General features: G+C 52.9%; 2 protein-coding genes across 5 annotated transcripts in view; both read right to left on the reverse strand.

Moving 5' to 3' along the window:
• Window positions 1–259: 259 nt before the first annotated feature.
• LOC137141320 (zinc finger protein 672-like) lies at window positions 260–13,226 on the reverse strand. Of its 2 annotated transcripts, none has more exons than XM_067530165.1 (6): window positions 13,164–13,226; window positions 11,858–11,933; window positions 10,690–10,791; window positions 9,165–10,009; window positions 6,800–6,978; window positions 260–1,408 (listed from the first exon to the last, which is right to left on the reverse strand). In XM_067530165.1, the coding sequence occupies exons 2-6, from the start codon at window positions 11,880–11,882 to the stop codon at window positions 1,327–1,329; spliced, it is 1,233 nt and encodes a 410-aa protein (XP_067386266.1). In that variant the 5' UTR covers window positions 11,883–11,933; window positions 13,164–13,226; the 3' UTR covers window positions 260–1,326. The 2 variants fall into 2 exon arrangements, with proteins under 2 accessions (XP_067386266.1, XP_067386265.1); XM_067530164.1 differs by lacking the exon at window positions 13,164–13,226 and adding an exon at window positions 12,650–12,776.
• Window positions 13,227–14,207: 981 nt separating this feature from the next.
• WDR59 (WD repeat domain 59) overlaps window positions 14,208–18,752 on the reverse strand; it is a 68,891-nt gene continuing 64,346 nt past the window's right edge. For all 3 annotated transcript variants that reach the window (XM_067530140.1, XM_067530139.1, XM_067530141.1), the window contains 3 exons: window positions 17,795–17,921; window positions 17,188–17,330; window positions 14,208–16,232 (listed from right to left, as the gene is read on the reverse strand). In XM_067530140.1, coding sequence (XP_067386241.1) covers window positions 15,997–16,232; window positions 17,188–17,330; window positions 17,795–17,921 — 506 coding nt within the window. In that variant the 3' untranslated portion in view covers window positions 14,208–15,996. The remainder of the gene's footprint in view (window positions 16,233–17,187; window positions 17,331–17,794; window positions 17,922–18,752) is intronic.

Genomic DNA, 18,752 nt, shown 5'->3' on the forward strand with positions numbered 1-18,752 from the left:
CAGTGCCCCGAGCCGGTCATGCAATCTCCTTGGTTATTCCAGCCTGAATCTCCTTCTACCCAGTCTTTGCCCCCCAGTCCCGCCCTACAAAGCCCTGGCTCCCAGGCAGCACAATGATGGTGCTGTTGACCAGTGCAGCAATCTAGGGAGGTGCACACACAAGGGCTGGATGAGACGGGCCCAGCTCAGTCATTACAATGGGGTTTCTCTTAGTCCCTTATTGTAGCAACTGAGAACCCAGACATTCCTCTGCACAGCAAAGGAACGTGTATGTGCCCAGTTTGATCCCTGCCCGCACACGCCCATTCCCCAGGAGCTGCACGCATACACTGACCCTGTGCATTTTTATGCACTTGTTTTAAACAGATCTGGCCCAAACCTTGTCTCTGTCACTGACTGCAATCCTGGGCAAGTCACCGAGGTGGAGATCGTCAAAGAAGACTAAGAGAAATAGGTGCCGAGTTCCTTTGAACACCTCAGCCTTAATTATGCTGTGCCTCAGTTTCCTCCTCCGTGAACTGGAAGCAAAGTGGAAAGCCCTTCAAGGAGGTTGCGAAGGCAAATTCATTAAGGTCATAAAGAGGTCTGAGATCATCAGGCGGCTGGGGCAGAGCCAGGCCACGAGCTGGGTGAGGTAGGCAGGGCTGGCGGCTGTAGGAGAACAAGCGGCTGGTGAGGCAGCGCAGCCCTGGGTGGGGAATTCCCTGGGAGAGCCAGCGCTGGGTGCCCCCTGGGGCCCCAAGGCCCTAGGCCGTGGCCACCACGCTGCAGGTCAGGGGAGGCTGGCTCCAGCTCAGGCTCCAGCAGGATGCAGTCCTTTTTGTTCCTTGGCCAGGCAGAGGGGTCGCTGCTGCATCGCTCTCTGGGGGTTCTCAGGCTCTAAAGCATCCTACTCTGGGGCATGACCCCAGCTCTGGTGATGGGGGTGCAAACTGCTCCTGCAGGGGTCACCGGCACTGGTGGCCAGAGACATACTGGAATCGGAGCACACAGCTCAGCTATTACCCCAGGGGCCACTCTGGGCCCTTTAGAAGGAATACAACAGCCATTGCCTCCAACAGCAAATTAACAAGGTTTATTAGCATTACTAGCTGCTGCTGACCAGTCCCGGATGCCTTTTAACGAGGCAGTAATTCCCATGAGTCAGCTTCCCTTCAGCACAGACCCCGCACAGCATGGAGTCAGCTTACCTGGAAAGTCTCCCTTTGTCATTCCTATCAGCATCAGCCCTGCTCCTTCACCTAGCTCCAGGGAGCTCGGGGTACTCGGCACCTCATGTCCCGGCCTCTCAAGCCAATGCTGCAGCTAACGTTGCAGGAGAATCTTTCACGTTGGAGGCCCGCAGCCCGCTCTCTGCTCTCCTGAGAGGGCGCTGGGCTCTGCTCCCGAGTCTCCTGGCTGCAGATGCCTGCAGACAGACAGAGACAGCCTGAATGACTGTCTGCACAGCACGATGCAGGAATCTCAGAGCACGTGCGGCTGGAAGGAAGCATGGGATCTTAACTAGCCAAAGTGAAGAGGACATTAAAAAGTGAAGGGGCTGGTGACAAAATCCCACAGGCAGGTATAAAATGGCTAGATATTGGGAAGAAGAGAATAGAAAATTACAATAGGACCATATGAGTATCAAGAGGGATAACAACGTGGCCATCTGTTCAATAGCTTAGATGGCTGTCCACAAAGGCAAGGAGTATGGGGAAGACCCAGGAAGACCTGTAAGAATTAGTACACAAGCTAAATCATGACTTCACTGAGATTGTTCTGGGTGGGATAAATCTCAGGACTGGAACATTACTATAGAGGGGCAATAGCTTCTTCAGGAAGGGCAGGTGGGGAAAGGGAGGAGGCTTTGCACCATATATCAAGAATATACATATTTGTTCTGAGGTCCAGAAGGAGGTAAGAAGCAGACCAGTTTAGAGTCTCTGGGTGAAATTTTTTGGGAGGAGGCGGCCGAAAAAAATAGGGGCAGTGTCACGAAAGGGGTCTACTAAACCACCGAATCAGGAGGTGGATAAGACGTTTTTAGAACAAATAACAGACAATCCAAAACACAAGACCTGGTAGCAATGACTAACTACCATGGCCCATGATTTAAAATCAATCCCCCAGCAACAAGCACTCTATGCCCAGACCCAAGTCAGCTGCTCTTCGCTAGAGGAGCAGGGGCTCTGCAGGCACGGCATGAAGCACAGGCATGGCTTAGGCTCCTACCAGCCACTATCTTCCAGTCACTGGAGTTCATGAAAGATGCAGGAGGCGGGTATGTAGCTGCATGCTCCTGTGAGATAGTTACAGGGCAGGTCAGTAACCGGAGAGCGTCGGTGTGGCTCCAGTTACAGGTCTTTGCGAAGGCACTGCAGAACACGGCGTCTAAGCTGAGGCGAGGAAAGCTGCCGCGCTGCTCAGCCTGGCACTTACACCTGAGTCACTGGGACCGGCTTTAGTTTTGGTCAAGTCTATTGTGGGGTGAAACCTCATCAAGTGCCCCTCCTCACCAAGGTGCTGACAGCTGCTGGGATCGATGACAAAGCCTGGTGTGTGGGTGATGACCACAGTTAGCTCTCCAATGAAGGGGAAATGTACCCTCCATCTACCGCACCCAGGGAGGGGTGTGTGATCTATTGGGCCAGACTTCTGCTGCATTGCATCGACTCCAACCCGTCCCTTCCCCACCCCTGGCTCTTCATCCCAGTCTCCACTCAAACGTCTCATCCCAGTCCCAGTCTCTCCACTCCTGGCTCCTCGTCCAATCTGTCTTCTCCCCCTGGCCTCTGGTTTCCCCATGCCCATGTTCCCCATCCTCATCCAATCTTAGTGTCCCCATATACCCAACTCCTTGTTCCAGTCTCTATTACCCAGTGCCAGATCTCTTCCTGCACCTGCGTACTCATCAGCTCCGCCTCCGCTTCCCCCACCTCACTGGTTCCCAGTCTCTTTGCCCAGCCAATCCCAGTCTTCTCCTAGCCCATCTCCCAGTTTCCCTGTTCTACCCCGGCCTCTGGTCTGCGTCCCGCTCAGGCTTCTTGTCCCAATTTTCTCCACTGTCTTCCCGATCCAATTCTTGACCCCGCTGCGTTAGCTCCACCATGCTGCCTGGTTTCTTCAGAGGGAGCACAGAGCGCAAAAGAGAGACAGGTTCCTTTCTCTCAATTCTTGTGCCAAGTCTTCGACCAAGAACAAAACCTACAGCAGCCAGGAACTGCAACGGAGGGAAAGTCCTGCTCTGCCCCAGGCTGGCGCATGCCCAGCATGGATGGATTCTTCTGAGATTTTAGCTGTTAAGCTCTCGCAAGTCTCTAGCTTGTGAAAATTGCAATTTTCCCCCCCAAAGTTTTATGATTTGGCTGGATTTCCATGGGGATGGCAAGAGGCATATCCCTGTCAAGTACTTGTTCCAGAGCATGGAGACACTAGGGCTTCCCAAAGAAAAGACCGCCAGAATATTTTAAACACGGGAAAAACAACATATTGCCCCCTAACCTTGCTTTCAGAAATGGTTGAAACCTTTTGGCTGAGATTTTCCAAAATAATTCTGCCCGAGGCAGAAACCCAGCATGGAAAACCCCAGCCCAAACGGTTACAGTCTGGCAAAGCTGTAAGAAACTGGGAAGGGTCTTGTCCTGGGAAATGTCAGGCCACTGTCATAGTTGATGCTACCAGACCTGCCTGTAACAAATGGTCTTGAGAAGGTAGATCAGGAACGTCTGGTCTCCCTGTCTCAAAGACAAGGCCCAGGGGCCATTGGATGAAATTAAAAGGTAGTAAAATTCAGAACTGATAAAAGGAAATATTATTTATCACAATTACAGGTAATTAGATGAGGCAATTGAACATCTCAGGAAGTCACTGTGGCCATGAAATTAGCGAGATTCAAAAAAGGAGTGGGTATGTCAAAAAGTGGAGCCGGTCCTCCAGGAATTGGAGCAGGTCCTCAAGGAATTTATTTCAAGGCACTTGGAAGAGAGGAAGGTGATCAGGCACAGTCAGCATGGATTCACCAAGGGCAAGTCATACCTGACCAACCTGATTGCCTTCTATGAAGAGGTGACTGGCTCTGTGGATGTGGGGAAAACAATGGACGTGATATATCTTGACTTTAGCAAAGCTTTTGATACCGTCTCCTACAGTATTCTTATCAGCAAGTTAAAGAATGAATGGACTATAAAATTGATAGAGAGCTGGCTAGATCATCAGGCTCAACGGGTAGTGATCAATAACTCGATGTTAGCTGGCAGCTGGTCACAAGCAGAATGCCCCAGGAGTCAGTCCTGCGGCCAGTTTTGTTCAACATCTTCATTAATGATCTGGAGGATGGGGTAGATTGCACCCTCAGCAAGTTTGCAGATGACACGAAGCTAGCGGGAGTGGTAGATAACCTGGAAGGTAGGGATAGGATACAGAGTGACCTAGACAAATTGGAGGATTGGGCCAAAAGAAATCTGATGAGGTTCAACAAGGACAAGTGCAGAGTCCTGCACTTAGGACGGAAGAATCCCATGCACAGCTGCAGACTGGGGACTGATGGGCTAGGCAGCAGTTCTGCAGAAAAGGACCTGGGGGTTACAATGGATAAGAAGCTGGATATGAGTCAACAGTGTGCCCTGATTGCCAAGAAGGCTAACAGCATATCGAACTGCATTAGTAGGAGCATTGCCAGCAGGTCGTGGGAAGTGATTATTCCCCTCTATTCAGCATTGGTAAGGCTGCATTTGGAGTATTGTGTCCAATTTTGGGCCCCCACTACAAAAAGGATGTGGGCAAGTTGGAGAGAGTACAGTGGAGGGCAACAACAATGATTCAGGGGCTGGAGCACAAGACTTATGAGGAGAGGCTGAGGGAACTCGGCTTGTTTAGTCTGCAGAAGAGAAGAGCGAGGAGGGATTTGATAGCAGCCTTTAACTACTTGAAAGGGGGTTCCAGGGAGGATTGAGCTAGGCTGTTCTCAGTGGTAGTAGATGACAGAACTAGGAGCAATGGTCTCAAGTTGCAGTTGGGGAGGTCTAGGTTAGATATTAGGAAAAAGTTTATCACTAGGAGGGTGGTGAAGCACTGGAATGGGTTACCTAGGGAAGTGGTGGAATCCCCATCTTCAGAGGTTTTTAAGTTGCAGCTTGACAAAGCCCTGGCTGGGATGATTTAGCTGAGGTTAGCCCTGCTTTGAGCAGGGGGATGGACTAGATACCTCCTGAGGTCCCTTCCAACTCTAATCTTCTATGATTCTATGATTTACAGGGATAACAAAACCAGCCAGAGATCAGACTGAATGGTAACAAACTGGTTGGAAGGGATCTTAAGATTCATGCTTCAGGGCTTAATCCAACTTCCCACTGATTAGAGAGCAGGATGAGACCTAATGCAGGGGCAGATTATCCCTGTTGCCGTGTTCTTACATCTTCCTCTGCAGCCCTGGCCTCTCTTGGAGACAGGACACCATACTAGATGTCTGACCTTTGGTTCTGATCCAGTCTGGCAGTTCTAAAACAGATAGGGCTGGTGAAGTGATGAGAGCGCATGCCAGGACATGCTGGGGCCAGGTGTGAGGAGCCTCTGTTATGAGAATGTGCACAGAGGCAGAGAATCCCTCTCTCCCACAGGCTCAGTGAGGCTAGCAGGAGTCAGCACAGCCAGCATGGGTGCAGATACCAGCAGGGGAGGAGAAGGGGGCAAGTCCGAAATTACTTTTCAGAGCACAGCCACGAGATAGACACAGGCAGCAAGCTGAGTCTGCCTTTCCCTGAGAGGAAGGGCTCAGTCAGCACCCCTTCCCTCGCCATAGCCACAGCAGGGATCTCTTTCAGCCCCCAGGCTCCTCTAGGATTTCACCACAGCCTTTGAAACAATTGGAGGGGCCCAGCACCCTGCAGCCGGTGGCCTCTTCCCCAGCGCTGGCTATCTGAGCTGCCCTCCTCAGTTACAGCAGCATGCTGGTGAAAACAGCACAGCCAGATGACAGCAGCATTGGAGGGCTGGGAGATTATCTTTCCCTTCTAGCTGGGTGTACAGACCCAGCACTCTCAGCCTGGCTAGGCAGCAGTGGCCACAAGGAACCAGCACCATCATTTCTGGAACACTTCCCTCGAGATCACCAGCATGCCCTACGAGAAAAGCCTTCAGTGACACCTCATTGATCCCGTCACACCAGGAGCTGGGGACAGCCCTGACTGCAGAAGTCAATGGCCCCGCAGGCACGGAGACAGCCACTTCTCGCCTGGGAGCCTGGACTTCACAATCCAAGTGCCCTGATGACGCCATGAGGCAGATGTGGCAAACCCCGGCCTGAGCCACAATCCCGCCCTGGACTCCCTGGGAGCATTCTCCCTGCAAGCTGCCACACAGCTGCTTTGAGCAAGCCTCCTGCATTTCCTCAGCAGGCCTACAGTCCCTCATCCTGCCTCAACACGCTCCTGCGTAAGAGTCAAGCAGGAAATTAACTCCTGCCTCCAAGATGCCCGCACAAGCCGATCACCTGAGAGGATGGTCATGCTCCAGCTGTGCCCATGGAAAGGCATGCCAGCAAGGTTGTAAGCCTGAGCTGCAGCTTTGTTCTGGGTGAAGATGGGAGGGGAGCACTGGGACATCCCATGCCCTGGGATCCGAGCATTTGGCTGTTCACGGGCTGTGCGATGCGGCTAGCTCTCCAGTACTATGTGAGCAAGTACGTCGCAGTCTTCCCTGGGGATGGAGGAGCGTGCTTAGCTCTCTAGGGAAGCTGCATCTGGGGAGTGGGTATTACAATGATGGGGGCTCATACCAAGAGACCCCAGGCTCAGGCCTTTCAATGCAGGCAGTGTCTCACCTGAGCTGCGCCGCTGGGGAGCCGTCTGGTTCCTTCGCCCCACTGGAAGGAGTGCCATGCATTCTGGCTTGGTGGCGCTGCAAGTGATGCTTGTGGCGGAAGGCGTACCCGCAGGAGGGACATTCAAACTGCCCTGGACTGACGTGGGCTTGCAAATGTGCTCTCAGCAGCACCTCGCTCTGCAGGAAAAAGGCACAGGTGACAAAAGCAGCTGCAGCAGCCATCGCTCCTCGGCTCCTAAGTGAGGAGTGGCGGTGTACACAGGGGCACTTCCTCACTCCGAACGGCAGTGGTAGGGGGCTAGCACCTGGGCTGCTCTAGGGGATGGACATTGCCTTCAAACTGAACAGACACCAGGGTCTCCTTGCTCTGGACAAGGTGATGGATTTAGAGTCTTTCACCTCTGGGTGGCTAGTGTGAATCCAGCCTAGACGAGCCACCATTGCCCTCTGTTAGCAGATGGTGACCTGTGTAAACTGAGTGCTGGGCCCACATCACCCAAACCAGCACTCACCAGGCCACTTTGTGGGCAGCCCAGATAGAGCCTACGACCAGACAGGGCTGACTCCTGTCTGTAACTCTACCTCAGAGCTGGAGCGTGCTGGCAGGAGCAAAGCAATCTGGCACTGCTGCCGGCCAGGCCGTCCCTGTTCTGTAGGCAGAGGGCTTCAGTCTCCAGTGACGCTAGGAAATGAGGCCCCAAATATACCAGATAATTTCCTGTTACGGCAATAAAGGGGCTCTTTCCTAGCCAGATGCTGCACTGGGGGCTGCTGGCAGGTCAGGGAAGGCTGTATCAGGCTGCCTTTGGCTGGGTACTTAGCTGCACACCCAAAGAACTGGGAGTATGGCTTGCACTGCCCAGGCTGTTGGAGGCTCTGAACGCAAGGCAGCTGGGATGCAGCCAGAACCCAGCCTGCCAGGGAGTCCTTCATCTCCACTGCCCGATGCCTTCGCCAAGAAAGGAGGAAGACTAGCACAGTTCCAGATAGAGCAAAAACCATCCAAACTGCCAAACACCCTCAGACTCACTCACCAACTCTCCTTCCAGGGCTGGGTTGTTTACTTAACACCGCCCAGCTGGAGGTGGGCCGAGAGGAAGGCAGGAGGATGGTGACCATGCAGGCTGGGTAATGACCTGGGGAGAAGCCCAGACCCCCCACACCCCAAACCCATAGCTTTGGGGAAGGCCGAGGGAGCTAGAATTTCTAGCAGGTTCCTGGATCCTCCGACATCCATATCAGCCAAACCAGAATCTCTACCTCCATCATCAACTGCTGTGAGACAGACGGAGCTTCCTGCCTCTTCTCCCCCAGTCGAGAGCCTCCTGGCTGCCATCAAGGGGTAGTTCCAAGCCCTCCCCTTCCCTCCGTGTGTGTGTGTCTGTCTCTCTCAGAAGCCTGTCCTTGGGAGCAGGACAGGTGAATGGCCTGGATCGGCAGCGAGAACCCCTTGGCGCACCACCTGCTTCTGCTGCCCTGGAGTGCTTAGGAGCGCAGCCTCAGCTTTCTTCCAGATGCCTGAGCCAGGCCAAGAGTTCCCAGCCCAGTGCGCTTCACAAGGGCTCCATACTTCAGGCCTGTGTTCCTCGACCGTCTCTAATCTCTCTTCCCCCAGCAGCCAGCCCCACCCGCACCTCGGGACAGACTGGGGCATCCCTTCCTGACTGCCTCTTTCCCCCAAGCTGGCGATGGAGCAATAGCTCCCTGGCACAGGCACAGCCAGGCACAGGGCCCGGCAGCCTCTCTGTGCGCAGCTAGGGCTGGCCCGGGTTGGATTGGAAAAGCTCCAGTCACTATTTTATAGCCTTCCAGGCCCAAGTGACACAATGTGACCCCCACGCTGGATAGTCATGGCTCTGGGAGGAAGGAGACAGTGACCCCCTGGGCTTTGGTGACACAGGGTGGTGGGGATCAGCACAGAGGGAGCTCGCTATGCTGGCAATGGAAGCCCAGGATGAGCTCAGGGAGCTCACAGGCAAGAGTGACCGCACCCCTTTGGGACACACACGGTGAAAGCAGGCAAGAAATGCAGCCTGGCTTTGAGCCACAAACTATCTACCTGCCAGCAATGGTCGCCAATACCTTAACTACCAGGAACGGGCCTTGGAGCGGGAAGCAAACCACCGGGCAGGCAAGAAGGGCAGCTGTGGACCTGGGAAGGCCTCAGGATGCAGCAGGGCTAGAGATTCCCCTCCCAAGCCCAGACACTCATGGCTATCAGGGAGGTTTGGCGCAATGGAGACGTGACAGCGTCTGACCGCGGACTGCCACACACTGCCGGGAGTGTCCCTATAGGACTGCAGAGGCTCCAAGGGAGCAGCATAACACCCCCCCAGGCACCGGGTGGGGATCAGCACCCCTACCTTAAACCTCCACCCGCAGCGTGGGAAGCTGCAGCCGTACGGCCGCTGTGTGTCATGCACCCTCATGTGTTTGTTGAGTGTGGAGCGGTCCGAGTAAGCACAGTGGCAGATCTTGCAAGTCATCATTCCCTGCCGGTGCTCTTGTCGATGCAGCCAGGCCACCACGCTGATCGCTGACTGGAAGCTGCACTGCTGGCACTGGTGCAGTCGCTGGGGGGACGCTGTCTGCTGTGTGCCGCAGAAGGGGCCATAGCCAGCGTGGTGGGTGCGGGTGTGAAGCTGTAGTATGCGCCTTCTAGTAAAGCCCTTCTTGCAAACTGGACAAACAAACTTCTTCCCCTGGCGTCTTTCTAGAGTCCTTCCAGATCCGGGCTTCTGGGAGCCGCTTCCGTGACCCAAAGACTTCATGTATGCCTCATAGTCAGTCACACTTATGACTCTTTCCTCTCCCTGCAATGCCACTTGGGGCAGCAGCGGGCACTCAGCACCAGGGTGCATGGCAGACATATGGCCAACGAGCCCCTCCTTGGAGTAATACTTCTGAGCACAGTGCAGGCACTTTAAGGCCATCCGGCCATAATCGAAAGCCCTCCCCTTGACAGTCTCTGTGGTCAGGATGAAATGAACGTCCGTGCCCAGAGCAGCTGGCTCGGCACCTGGGATCTCAGGGCCCGGCGCCGTCTGAGGGTCAGCAGGTGCTTCTGCATGGGCAGCGGTGCTGTTCCACCCGCTAGGGTCCCACACCTGCAGCTGGTGAAAGGTGCGATAGTGGTAGAGGAGGACGGTGTGGGAGGAGAAGGCTCTCATGCACAGCTCACAGCTGTAGACGTTGCCATCCTGCACATCTGGAGGGAGAGGGGAAGACAGAGTCAGACACACTGAAGGGGAAGCACTAAGGCTCACATGGGTGTCTGAATAGGAGGCTCACACAGCCCAACTGGCAGCCAAGGCTTCCGCTGGGGTGTGCCGGCCTATGTCTAACCTACGCAGGTGGGAAAGGCCTTTCTGGCACCAGGGGATCAACTGGACACTGGTTCCCAGGCCAGGCTGGTTACGAAGCAGCTATTCGGACAATGCAGCAGAGGAGGCGGCAGCCCAGTGAGGACTTGGTGTCGCAGGGACACGTGGTCAAGGAGAGTCAGGGAACGGTTGGAAAGTTTAGGATTATAGGCAATGTTTCTTCTGTGCGTCCCCTCCTCAGATCCAGGGACGGAACCTGCCCCCGTTCACAGCAGCCAAGTGCTGCAATTTAATCTGCCATCATTTTACAGTCACAGCTATGACCAGTTTAAGAGGCAGTCAATTTCCAGGGAAGAGGAGTATGCAGTCACCATGGGGGTTTGGCTCTCTCCTAAACCAACCACCCCAGACTGTGCAGCAGGGTTCCCCCTCCAGCAGCAGGGCCCAGCCATCATTACTGGTGATGAAACGGGAGAAGGAAAAGGCCCAGTGTGACTCTCAGCTCCGGGGCTGAGCATGCAGGGCTGATATAGCACATGTGCTCTGAAGTCAATGACTGACTCACGGTGGGTCTTGTGCAGAATGAAGGGCTGTATCTCAGAGAACTGGCGCAGACATGTCCCGCACACCAAGACATCATGCTCCAAGCGCCTGCCGAGGCCCAAGCCTGCACATGAGAGGGAAAGCAGAAGGACCCTTACACCTGGGCAGGAAAAGGGATAGAGACAGCCTGCTCCTGCAATAGCCACATTACTCAGAGGAGACTGACAGACGTGTATGAGTCCCTGCCCCCTCCCCATGGCTGTGAAGAGCTGCTAGTGGCTATAAAGCACTAGATGCATCGCTAACTGCCCTCCACTATCCCAAGTGCCAACAGGGCTGCAAAATAAAGCTCCAGCTTTTCCCCTTGTTCTGCAACTGACTTCTTTGTGAGGGCAAAATTACCAATAACAGTTATGGGGCCACTCAGACAGATAACTGATTTTCGCTGGCCCTTAGGTCTCTTCTGTGCTCTCAGATGCTCTCCCTGCAGCAAGGAGAAGGAATACACTCCTGATTGGAGCACTGAGTTAGGAGCAAAGCCCTGGGGTGAGTGTGGGGGAAGACATGGATGAGGAGCCGAGGGTGGGGGAGGGAACTGGGATAAGGAGCCCAGGGGGAGACTGGGACTGGGATGACAAGGACAAGCTAGAGAAGCCTGGACAGAAGGGGTCTGGGTTTTTGGGGGACTGGCACAGAAGGCTCTGTAGCCATACCTGCCCTGGAATCTGGATTAGAATCTACGTTTCCTGAATCTCAACATTCCTCTGCGGTCAGCCGAATGAGGCAGGGGTTCTAGGGAAAAGCTAGTATGTGATCACGTCCTTAAAGACCGTATCATAACCCACATACACAACAAGGCTGATTTAAGTTTGCACAGGCTACCTTCATTCTGGCACAGCCAAGCTTCTGAGTGCTGGACTCTGCAACCTTAACGTTCTTTTAACGTAGGACTGAGGTGGTTTAAATGTATTCAGTTTTCAGTAATAGCCCTCTTCCAGTGATAGCAAGTCAGTGCATGGAAGACAGGACCTCAGAGATGAGTGTTACTCTGCGTGCTGGCTCGTTGCAATACCAGCATTCCATATCCCAAGTGTCCAGAACTCGCTCCTTCAGCCTGGCAATTGCCTCGGCTGCTGGGACAGGTATGGAGAATGCTACCCTGCAACAGCTGGTGACGTGCCGCAACTTACCACCCTGCTGAGCCTGCTTGGACATATCCAATTATCCTTCTTCAGCCAAATCCTGGTGCTTGCCACTCATTAAAGCCTGCCATGTAATAAGCACAAAATGAGGCCTGACTTTAAAAGGTACATACCAGTCTTTGAGATAGTTTGATAAACAGGACTCATGTAGGAAAACAATAGAACCAGTCAAAGTACAGGGTAGACACTGTGCATGTGTCACCCACAGAGCTGTGCGAATACACTGCAACCCTGACCTGCTGTATTCTCTGCTATTCTATTCCTTGGCCCCTACCTACAGCTATACTAGAATGCACCTCAGTTCTGATCTGCAGCAAACCCCCCAACCAAAAAAAATGGAATCCCTCACTGCCATTGGAGTTTGGAGAAGAATAAATCGTCCACATTTCCTTTTAAAAAGTCACCTTTGCATTAAGCAAGGCTAAGACCACAATAAAAAAAAAGTCACAGCTCATGCTTCAGGGTGGAAGATGGTTGCCCATGGACTTTGGGAAGCAATTCCATCCCATGTACAGAATTGCACAGCAAGCCAGTATGGCTTCCTTTCATCCTTCCTTTGAAGCATCGTGTCAGCCAATGCTGGAGGCAGGATACTGACAGGATGGACTTGAGATCTGCAGCACCAATAAAATCCAGCAACAACTTTGGATTTGTACAGGGCTCATGCTCACAGCCCCCAAAGCACCTTAATAAAAGTAAAACTCAATTGTTGTAAAGACAGTGCTAAGATACTGTGGTGACAGGTATTTGAGTACTGCATATAAAATAAATAATACATACCCTGACCCAATAGCATTAAATAATAGTCCTGCTTCCCCTCCTGCTCATACAGAAATAAAAGCATCTTCAGCTTGGCCTGGAGGACTGCCTATACCAGGGGAGAGAACTCCAAGGGCTTCGGTTTATGACAGTGAAGGCCCTGTCTTGTTGAGATTATGGTCTGGGATGGACAGAAGTTCCACCCACACTAATCTCAAGTGCTGACTGGAGATAGGACTAAACTCTCTAAGAGACTGTCTTCTGTCCTAACCTATCAAAAGCAAATCCCTGAAGATTGCCAGTGCAGATATCCCCATCCACAGCCAATGCAGACTGCAGGATGTGGGATTCACCAACCTCTGCATTTTTAGAGTTACCATGGCAATGTCTACTCCCAGAAGGAATGGCCACGGCCACAGAGTATTTCAGGAAAGAAAAAAGCCTCTTCTGACCACCACTAGGACACATCTACATTCAGCTCCTGGAAAAAAGTGATCACCCACATCCGCCCCTAGCTATGACCGCATCTACCTACTCGCTCAGAGGAAATCCAGCCAGGGAAAAGGCAGCCACCAACCAGCTGAGATCCTCCAAGCTTGAGACAAATGCTGTGTGGCAAGGTGACAAGCTTTCAGACTCGCTGTTTATCAGAAGCCTCTTTCCCAAAAGCACCAGCTGGCTGGGCCATCCCTGAACACGATTCTCTGCTGACACCTTGTGGCACTGGGCGCAGCGGCTTTGTGCGGTGCTTGGGAGCCCAGCCTGCGACACCCAACTCTCCAACACTGTCTTTTTGCCTTGTAGGCTTAGAGATGAGCCTCTGGGGGTTAAAGACAGTGACTCGGCTTTGCAGCTGGGGAGCCCAAAGGTGGAGACAGATCCCCAGTTTTACAGAGAGGAAACTGAGGCCCGGAGCGGCGGAAGTTGCTCCCCTAAGCTGACGTGGACCGTGAGTGACAGAGCCAGGGACCACCCACAGCCGCCAGCTCCCTCTGGCAGAGGCGGCCAACCAGTCAGAGACGAAGAGCCAAAAAATAGCTATTGATAATGCTAAGAGCCACATTTTCCTTACCCTCCGCCGACAACTGGCACGGGGCGCTCCGAGGGGGAGAAGGGGGTGGGAGCGGGGGAGGGGCGGGGGGCTCCCGTGAGATCTCGTCAGTGTGTCCGGGGGTCCTGCTCCGCCCAGCACCGAGTCACCGTTAGTCCGTTACCTGGCACGGGAAGGCCAGACACACGCCCATACCCAGAGGGCACATCCGGGTCACACAACTACCTCCGGGTCCTGGTATCCGGTCTGAGCCGGGGCGGGGAGCGGTCGCTGGGCGCATACGTCGCCGTTACAGCGCGCCGGTCCGGGGCCGCTCGCGAGCAGCAGCACCCCCCGGGAGCGAGCCGCGCGCGCCAGTTGTCCGGGCCGCTTCCGGGTCACGGCGCGCGGGGGCAGGCCGGGCTGGGATCGGGGATCCGGGGGGGTGGCGGGCAGGGTGCAGCAGCCCATGCACGGTCCCCTGTGCTCCAGGGGGAGGTGAGCCGGGCGAGGGACTTGCTGCAAGCATTGCCCATGTTCCCTTGTAAGTATGGCTGGGGGGCTCAGGCTGGTGCCCCTGGGGGCAGAGCTGAGCGCAGCCCCTAAGTTACCAGTGCAAAAGGAAGAAACGTTTTGGTGCCGTTTTAGAAACACGGCTAATAGAGCCTGGAGCCCGCCAGGGCCCGTCTGAACCAGCTACAAGGGGCCAGCGCCCGTGGCCTCAGGCCCCAACTGGAAGCATGGAACAGACAACGCTGATCAGACACACAAAACAAAACACAAAAAGTGGGGAAAAATGGATTTACTGGCTCACAGCCTTTAAAAAAATAATTTAGTCATTACTTAAGAAACATGATCAGTTTACTCAATTACAAGATTTCAAAGGCCTGAGTTAGGACAGAAGGTGTTTCAGAGAGGGTGAGGAACATGTTCCTACTCACCAGGTGGGCTCAGAAGGAAGGAATAATGTGCCACTGTCAAGGTTGAGTCTGGTTCTAGGTGGGGTCAGACTGACAGAGCTAATCATCATACAGTCAGGCTGCATGCCTGATTTACACAATTGTGTAGAAATTGACAACATCTGTGCAAGGAAGTCAGCAGCTGTGGCTCTTGTCATCTGCACAGGAAGCTGAGAACTGCACATGCATTTTCACACAAACTTGAGAAAAAAGAATCATGCCCTGAGAGTATTTCATCTCTGCAAATCTCCCCATTTCACCAGAGACACACAAGTCCCCCTCCACAAAATCATTGCCAAGCTGCTCTGCAGGCCTAGTTTCCCAAGCAAGTTAACAGACCTATTCAAGCAGAGAATCTTGAATTGTTCATTGATCCCTTGTAAAGAAAGAGAGGGATGCCCAGCAGAAGCTGGTGAAAAGAGTTTCATTGACTAAACCCCCGTCCTCTTTCTGAAATACCTGCACATGCTTCCAACACACAGAGCAAATCCCAGACCCTAAGAGGCAGAACAATCATTCCATGGAGACCTTGAACTGATCCAAGACCCAGATAAACATCAGTCCTTTGTTCAGTTACCAGGGGGTGTCACTGATGAGGGCTTAAAGTGAATTGTTCCACCCAATGAGAATAATAATAATGGATACAGCCCCAGAGTGATACTTTTTAAATCTCTGGAAAGAAACAAGCGATTAGCACACTGGACCATGTGTCTGGGCTTTTTGTATCAACTACAGTTATTGACCAATCAAGTAGGAAACTAGGAAATGATCCCTAAAAAGGTAGTTTGATCCTTTCCTTTCATGTGATGAAACAGAATTTTATTAGGCCAAGAAATAGAAGTTCAGAAGACAAACATTTAAAAAAACCTCTCCCCCGCCTCCTTGATATTGAAATGTCTTAGCTAAGAGGCCCATTGTCTATTTGCTCTTCAAAGACTGAATTAAGCTTAGCATTCCATTGCTGACTGGAAACTGTTTTCACCTTGATTTAGCTAAGCAGACTGTCCTTTTTACCGGACTTGACCTCTTGTCCTCCTGTTAGGAGGCACTGGAAAGACATGCCAAAGGTGCCCTCCAAAGGAACTGTCAACACACTCCCTTGGGCCTAATGGAGACTACCCGCTAATCATTTATCCTTTGTAGCGGAGCCTGATTTTCCCAGAACGGCATCCACTGCCAGCAGAGGACACAGGGAGTTTGGCCACTTCTGTCTGGAGCAACCTGGGAAGCTGTTGGATGACTGGAAGCACTTGTTAATACCACTGCAATGCACAGCGAGGAAACCTAGCTTCAGCCTCCATAGGCCCTCTGTGGAGAGAAGCCGGTGGTTTAGGAATAAGTATTGGATCCAATTCCAGGGCTGCTCTCGTTGGCTGTGTTCAGAATGTGCTTTCAAGCAGGCAGTGGCATCCGCAGCCGGTGGGGCACACTTCCTGGGTGCGAAACCACTCCATCATGTGACTGGTGTGCCCTCCGTGGCCACAGGTCAGACAGAAGTTGGAGGAGCCTCGCACAGCCACGTGGCAGATGGCGCACTGGAAAGTGAAGCCCTTGCAGATGGCGCACTGGGTGCCCCGCACCTCGCTGCGGCAGTGACTGCAGTACACCCCGAACTCTGGCAGCGGGGGAGAGGGAAAAGAAACATAGAGCACAAGAGTTACTGCAGGCCCCTATAGCCCTGAAGACTGTAGTTCTCTGTTCATCCCCAGGGCTTTGTCCCCCCCAGACCTGCTGATCTGTCTCAGGCCTGACCTGCAGAGCCCACCCCCAGCCGCTGAGTAACACGTTACATTCCTTCGCTCCTCTGCTGAGGCTGACACATCAGAGCACAAGCGTCAGGAGGTAACAGCTTTTAGCACGACTAACCCGGACTGGACTGAGTCATGCTGTAGAGGTGAAATCTTCCAGCTGCCCTTTTCTGTCCCCTACCTCTCTGAAGTGTAACAGAGAGTTTGGTCTGTGCGTCTCAGGGAGGAGATGGCTCAACATGCACAAGCCAAGTTCAGCATGTCAGCGGGAGCAATGATGACCTCTAGTGTGAGGCTGCCATTTTCCAGCATCCTCTCCAGGAGAAGAGAAGCCACATTCCAGGCTGCTCTGATCTTCCAGCCCACTCATAAGGTGACAGGGCAATGTGAGCCTCCTCACAGCTGCTGCTTTCTGGTCCAGCATCACGCCCACCCAGAAGTGCAGCGTGCCTTCCTTCTTGCTTTTGTTATTCTACCCACTAGGCACTGTGAGAACCTCTCAGTCCATGGTTAGCTCCCCATGCTAACCTCACATGAGGAATAGCCTCCAGCATGGCCATCACTACATGGCAGTAAATATGTTTCCAGCTAGTAATGTCCCTCCATCCCAGATACAAAGCCACTTAGCCCAGATCTAAAGACCCCCATCTCCACTCTGAACAGCCAACAAGGGGCAGAGTACTTTCCCTGCAATTTGCTGCCCAAGCCAGCCTCTTGATGAGCTTAATGGATACAACTTAGATCATCATGTCTGCTGAATATTTCTCCCTAAATTCTTGAGGCAGGACAATGATGCTGGAAGAGGCAGAATTACACGCTCACCAATTCCCTTGTGAGGGTCAGGAGGACAGGAGGCAAACTTCAGAACTTCTGCTCGTTTCTCTCGCAGACCCCAGCGATAAAGGATTTCCCCGTAGCATTTCTTGAAGTCATCAAACTGCTGCGTATTGGCAGGGTCCAGAAGCCTGCAGGAGGGACCCAAACAAACAGTCAGTCACTCACAGCAGCTCGGCTGCGATTCTTAACCAAGCCAGCGGCAATGGCTCAGTTCTCAGGTAGCTGAGGGAACAGCATATTATTTTCTTAGTCTCTCAGACAGCGTTGTTTTTTTTAATGGCTATATCACAGTGAGACTGCATGGACCACATCTGTCATCTGAACGAGGGTGTGCATGAGAGGGTTCAAGTTCTCTTCCGGGGCTCTCACCATAGCTGATTCATGAAAAGATTTCATGGGCAGTCAGCCAATCACTGGGCAGAATTGGCGTGGAGCATTTAAGCTTCCAAAGCCGCTGAGTGAAAGTTTGGGATAAGGACTGGCCAACTCTCCCTTGATTAGTTTTACCACCATGGAACAGCTAGCTTTACAGCCTCCAGCTGACTCTGAGAACAACCCAGAAGCTGCAGAAATAGAAGCTGCTGAGTGCTACCTTTTATTCTTGTCATGCTGATCTTTCTCGCGCTCCCGGTGGTCAGCATACATCAGGTTTCCATAGCGGAGGTCGTCGGGCGAAGACTCGCCCCAAGGGCTAAACGGGTGCTCTGTTTCTTTGCTTGCTGCAAAAGTCAAAGGCTGATTAGCATGCCGCGGGAGTGCAGGGATGAGTGAGCTAGGAATGCCCTGTGAGGTGGGAAAGGCTCAGAGAGGAGATGTGAAGGTTAGATGGAAGCGTGCGCCCGCTCTTTCCCTTCCCCTAGGATGGTGTCTTCTCCACCATTACAACACTGCTACATTGCAGGGAGCCAAGAGCCAACCCCTTCATTTGCCATCACCTCTTGAAAGCACCCTCAAGCTCCCAAGTGGAGGCACTATGCAATGACTGTCTGGGGAGAAGGCACTCAGGACACAGGGAACCAGGATTTAGAAGGCTGCATTTTGTCTTCCGCCCTGTATAAAAACATATAGGTTGCTCCAAAGGAGACATACAGAACTGTATGCTTGTAGGAAAGTTACATTCCCAGGGGCTCAGAACACACTAGCGTCAGTGCTTCCACACCTTGGGCTGGGCGAGGGAAGGATTCTTGTTCCTTTCTGACCATGTGAGGATGCTAGTATGAAAAGGGACCTGATGGGGGAATCTTTAAGGCTCTTTCAGAGACGCACAAGGCCCCTGCGTGTCAGGGAGAGGCGGGTCAGTAATTGCTGCACACCATTAGTTGGGTTTGTCCTTGTTTTTGCTCCCTTCCCTGCTCCGTAGATAGCTGCAAACTGCACTGAGTGATTGCAGGTTTGCTGCTGACTAGGCTCAATATATTGTGCGCAGCCAGGTGAGCTATTGTAAGACAAATGGCATTAAACTGGACCCTTGTGGCAGAGATAGCCCGGAAGTTTGACCTTTCTTCAGAGCATTAACTTGGTGGGAAATGCCTGTAGTATCTCAAGTATTT

Source organism: Emydura macquarii, unplaced genomic scaffold, assembly GCF_026122565.2.
Source record: "Emydura macquarii macquarii isolate MOO-44397 ecotype Brisbane River unplaced genomic scaffold, CSIRO-AGI_Emac_v2 contig_3042, whole genome shotgun sequence".
NCBI lineage: Eukaryota > Metazoa > Chordata > Testudines > Chelidae > Emydura > Emydura macquarii.

Excerpts from the sequence above, each read along its gene's own strand:
- LOC137141320 (XM_067530165.1), bottom strand. The coding sequence starts at position 11,882 with ATGTCCAAGCAGGCTCAGCAGGGTG. Across the intron at positions 10,792-11,857 it reads CAAGCAGGCTCAGCAGGGTG|GCTTGGGCCTCGGCAGGCGC; the intron begins GTAAGTTGCGGC and ends TCTCATGTGCAG. Across the intron at positions 6,979-9,164 it reads GCTGCGGGTGGAGGTTTAAG|AGCGAGGTGCTGCTGAGAGC; the intron begins GTAGGGGTGCTG and ends TTTTTCCTGCAG.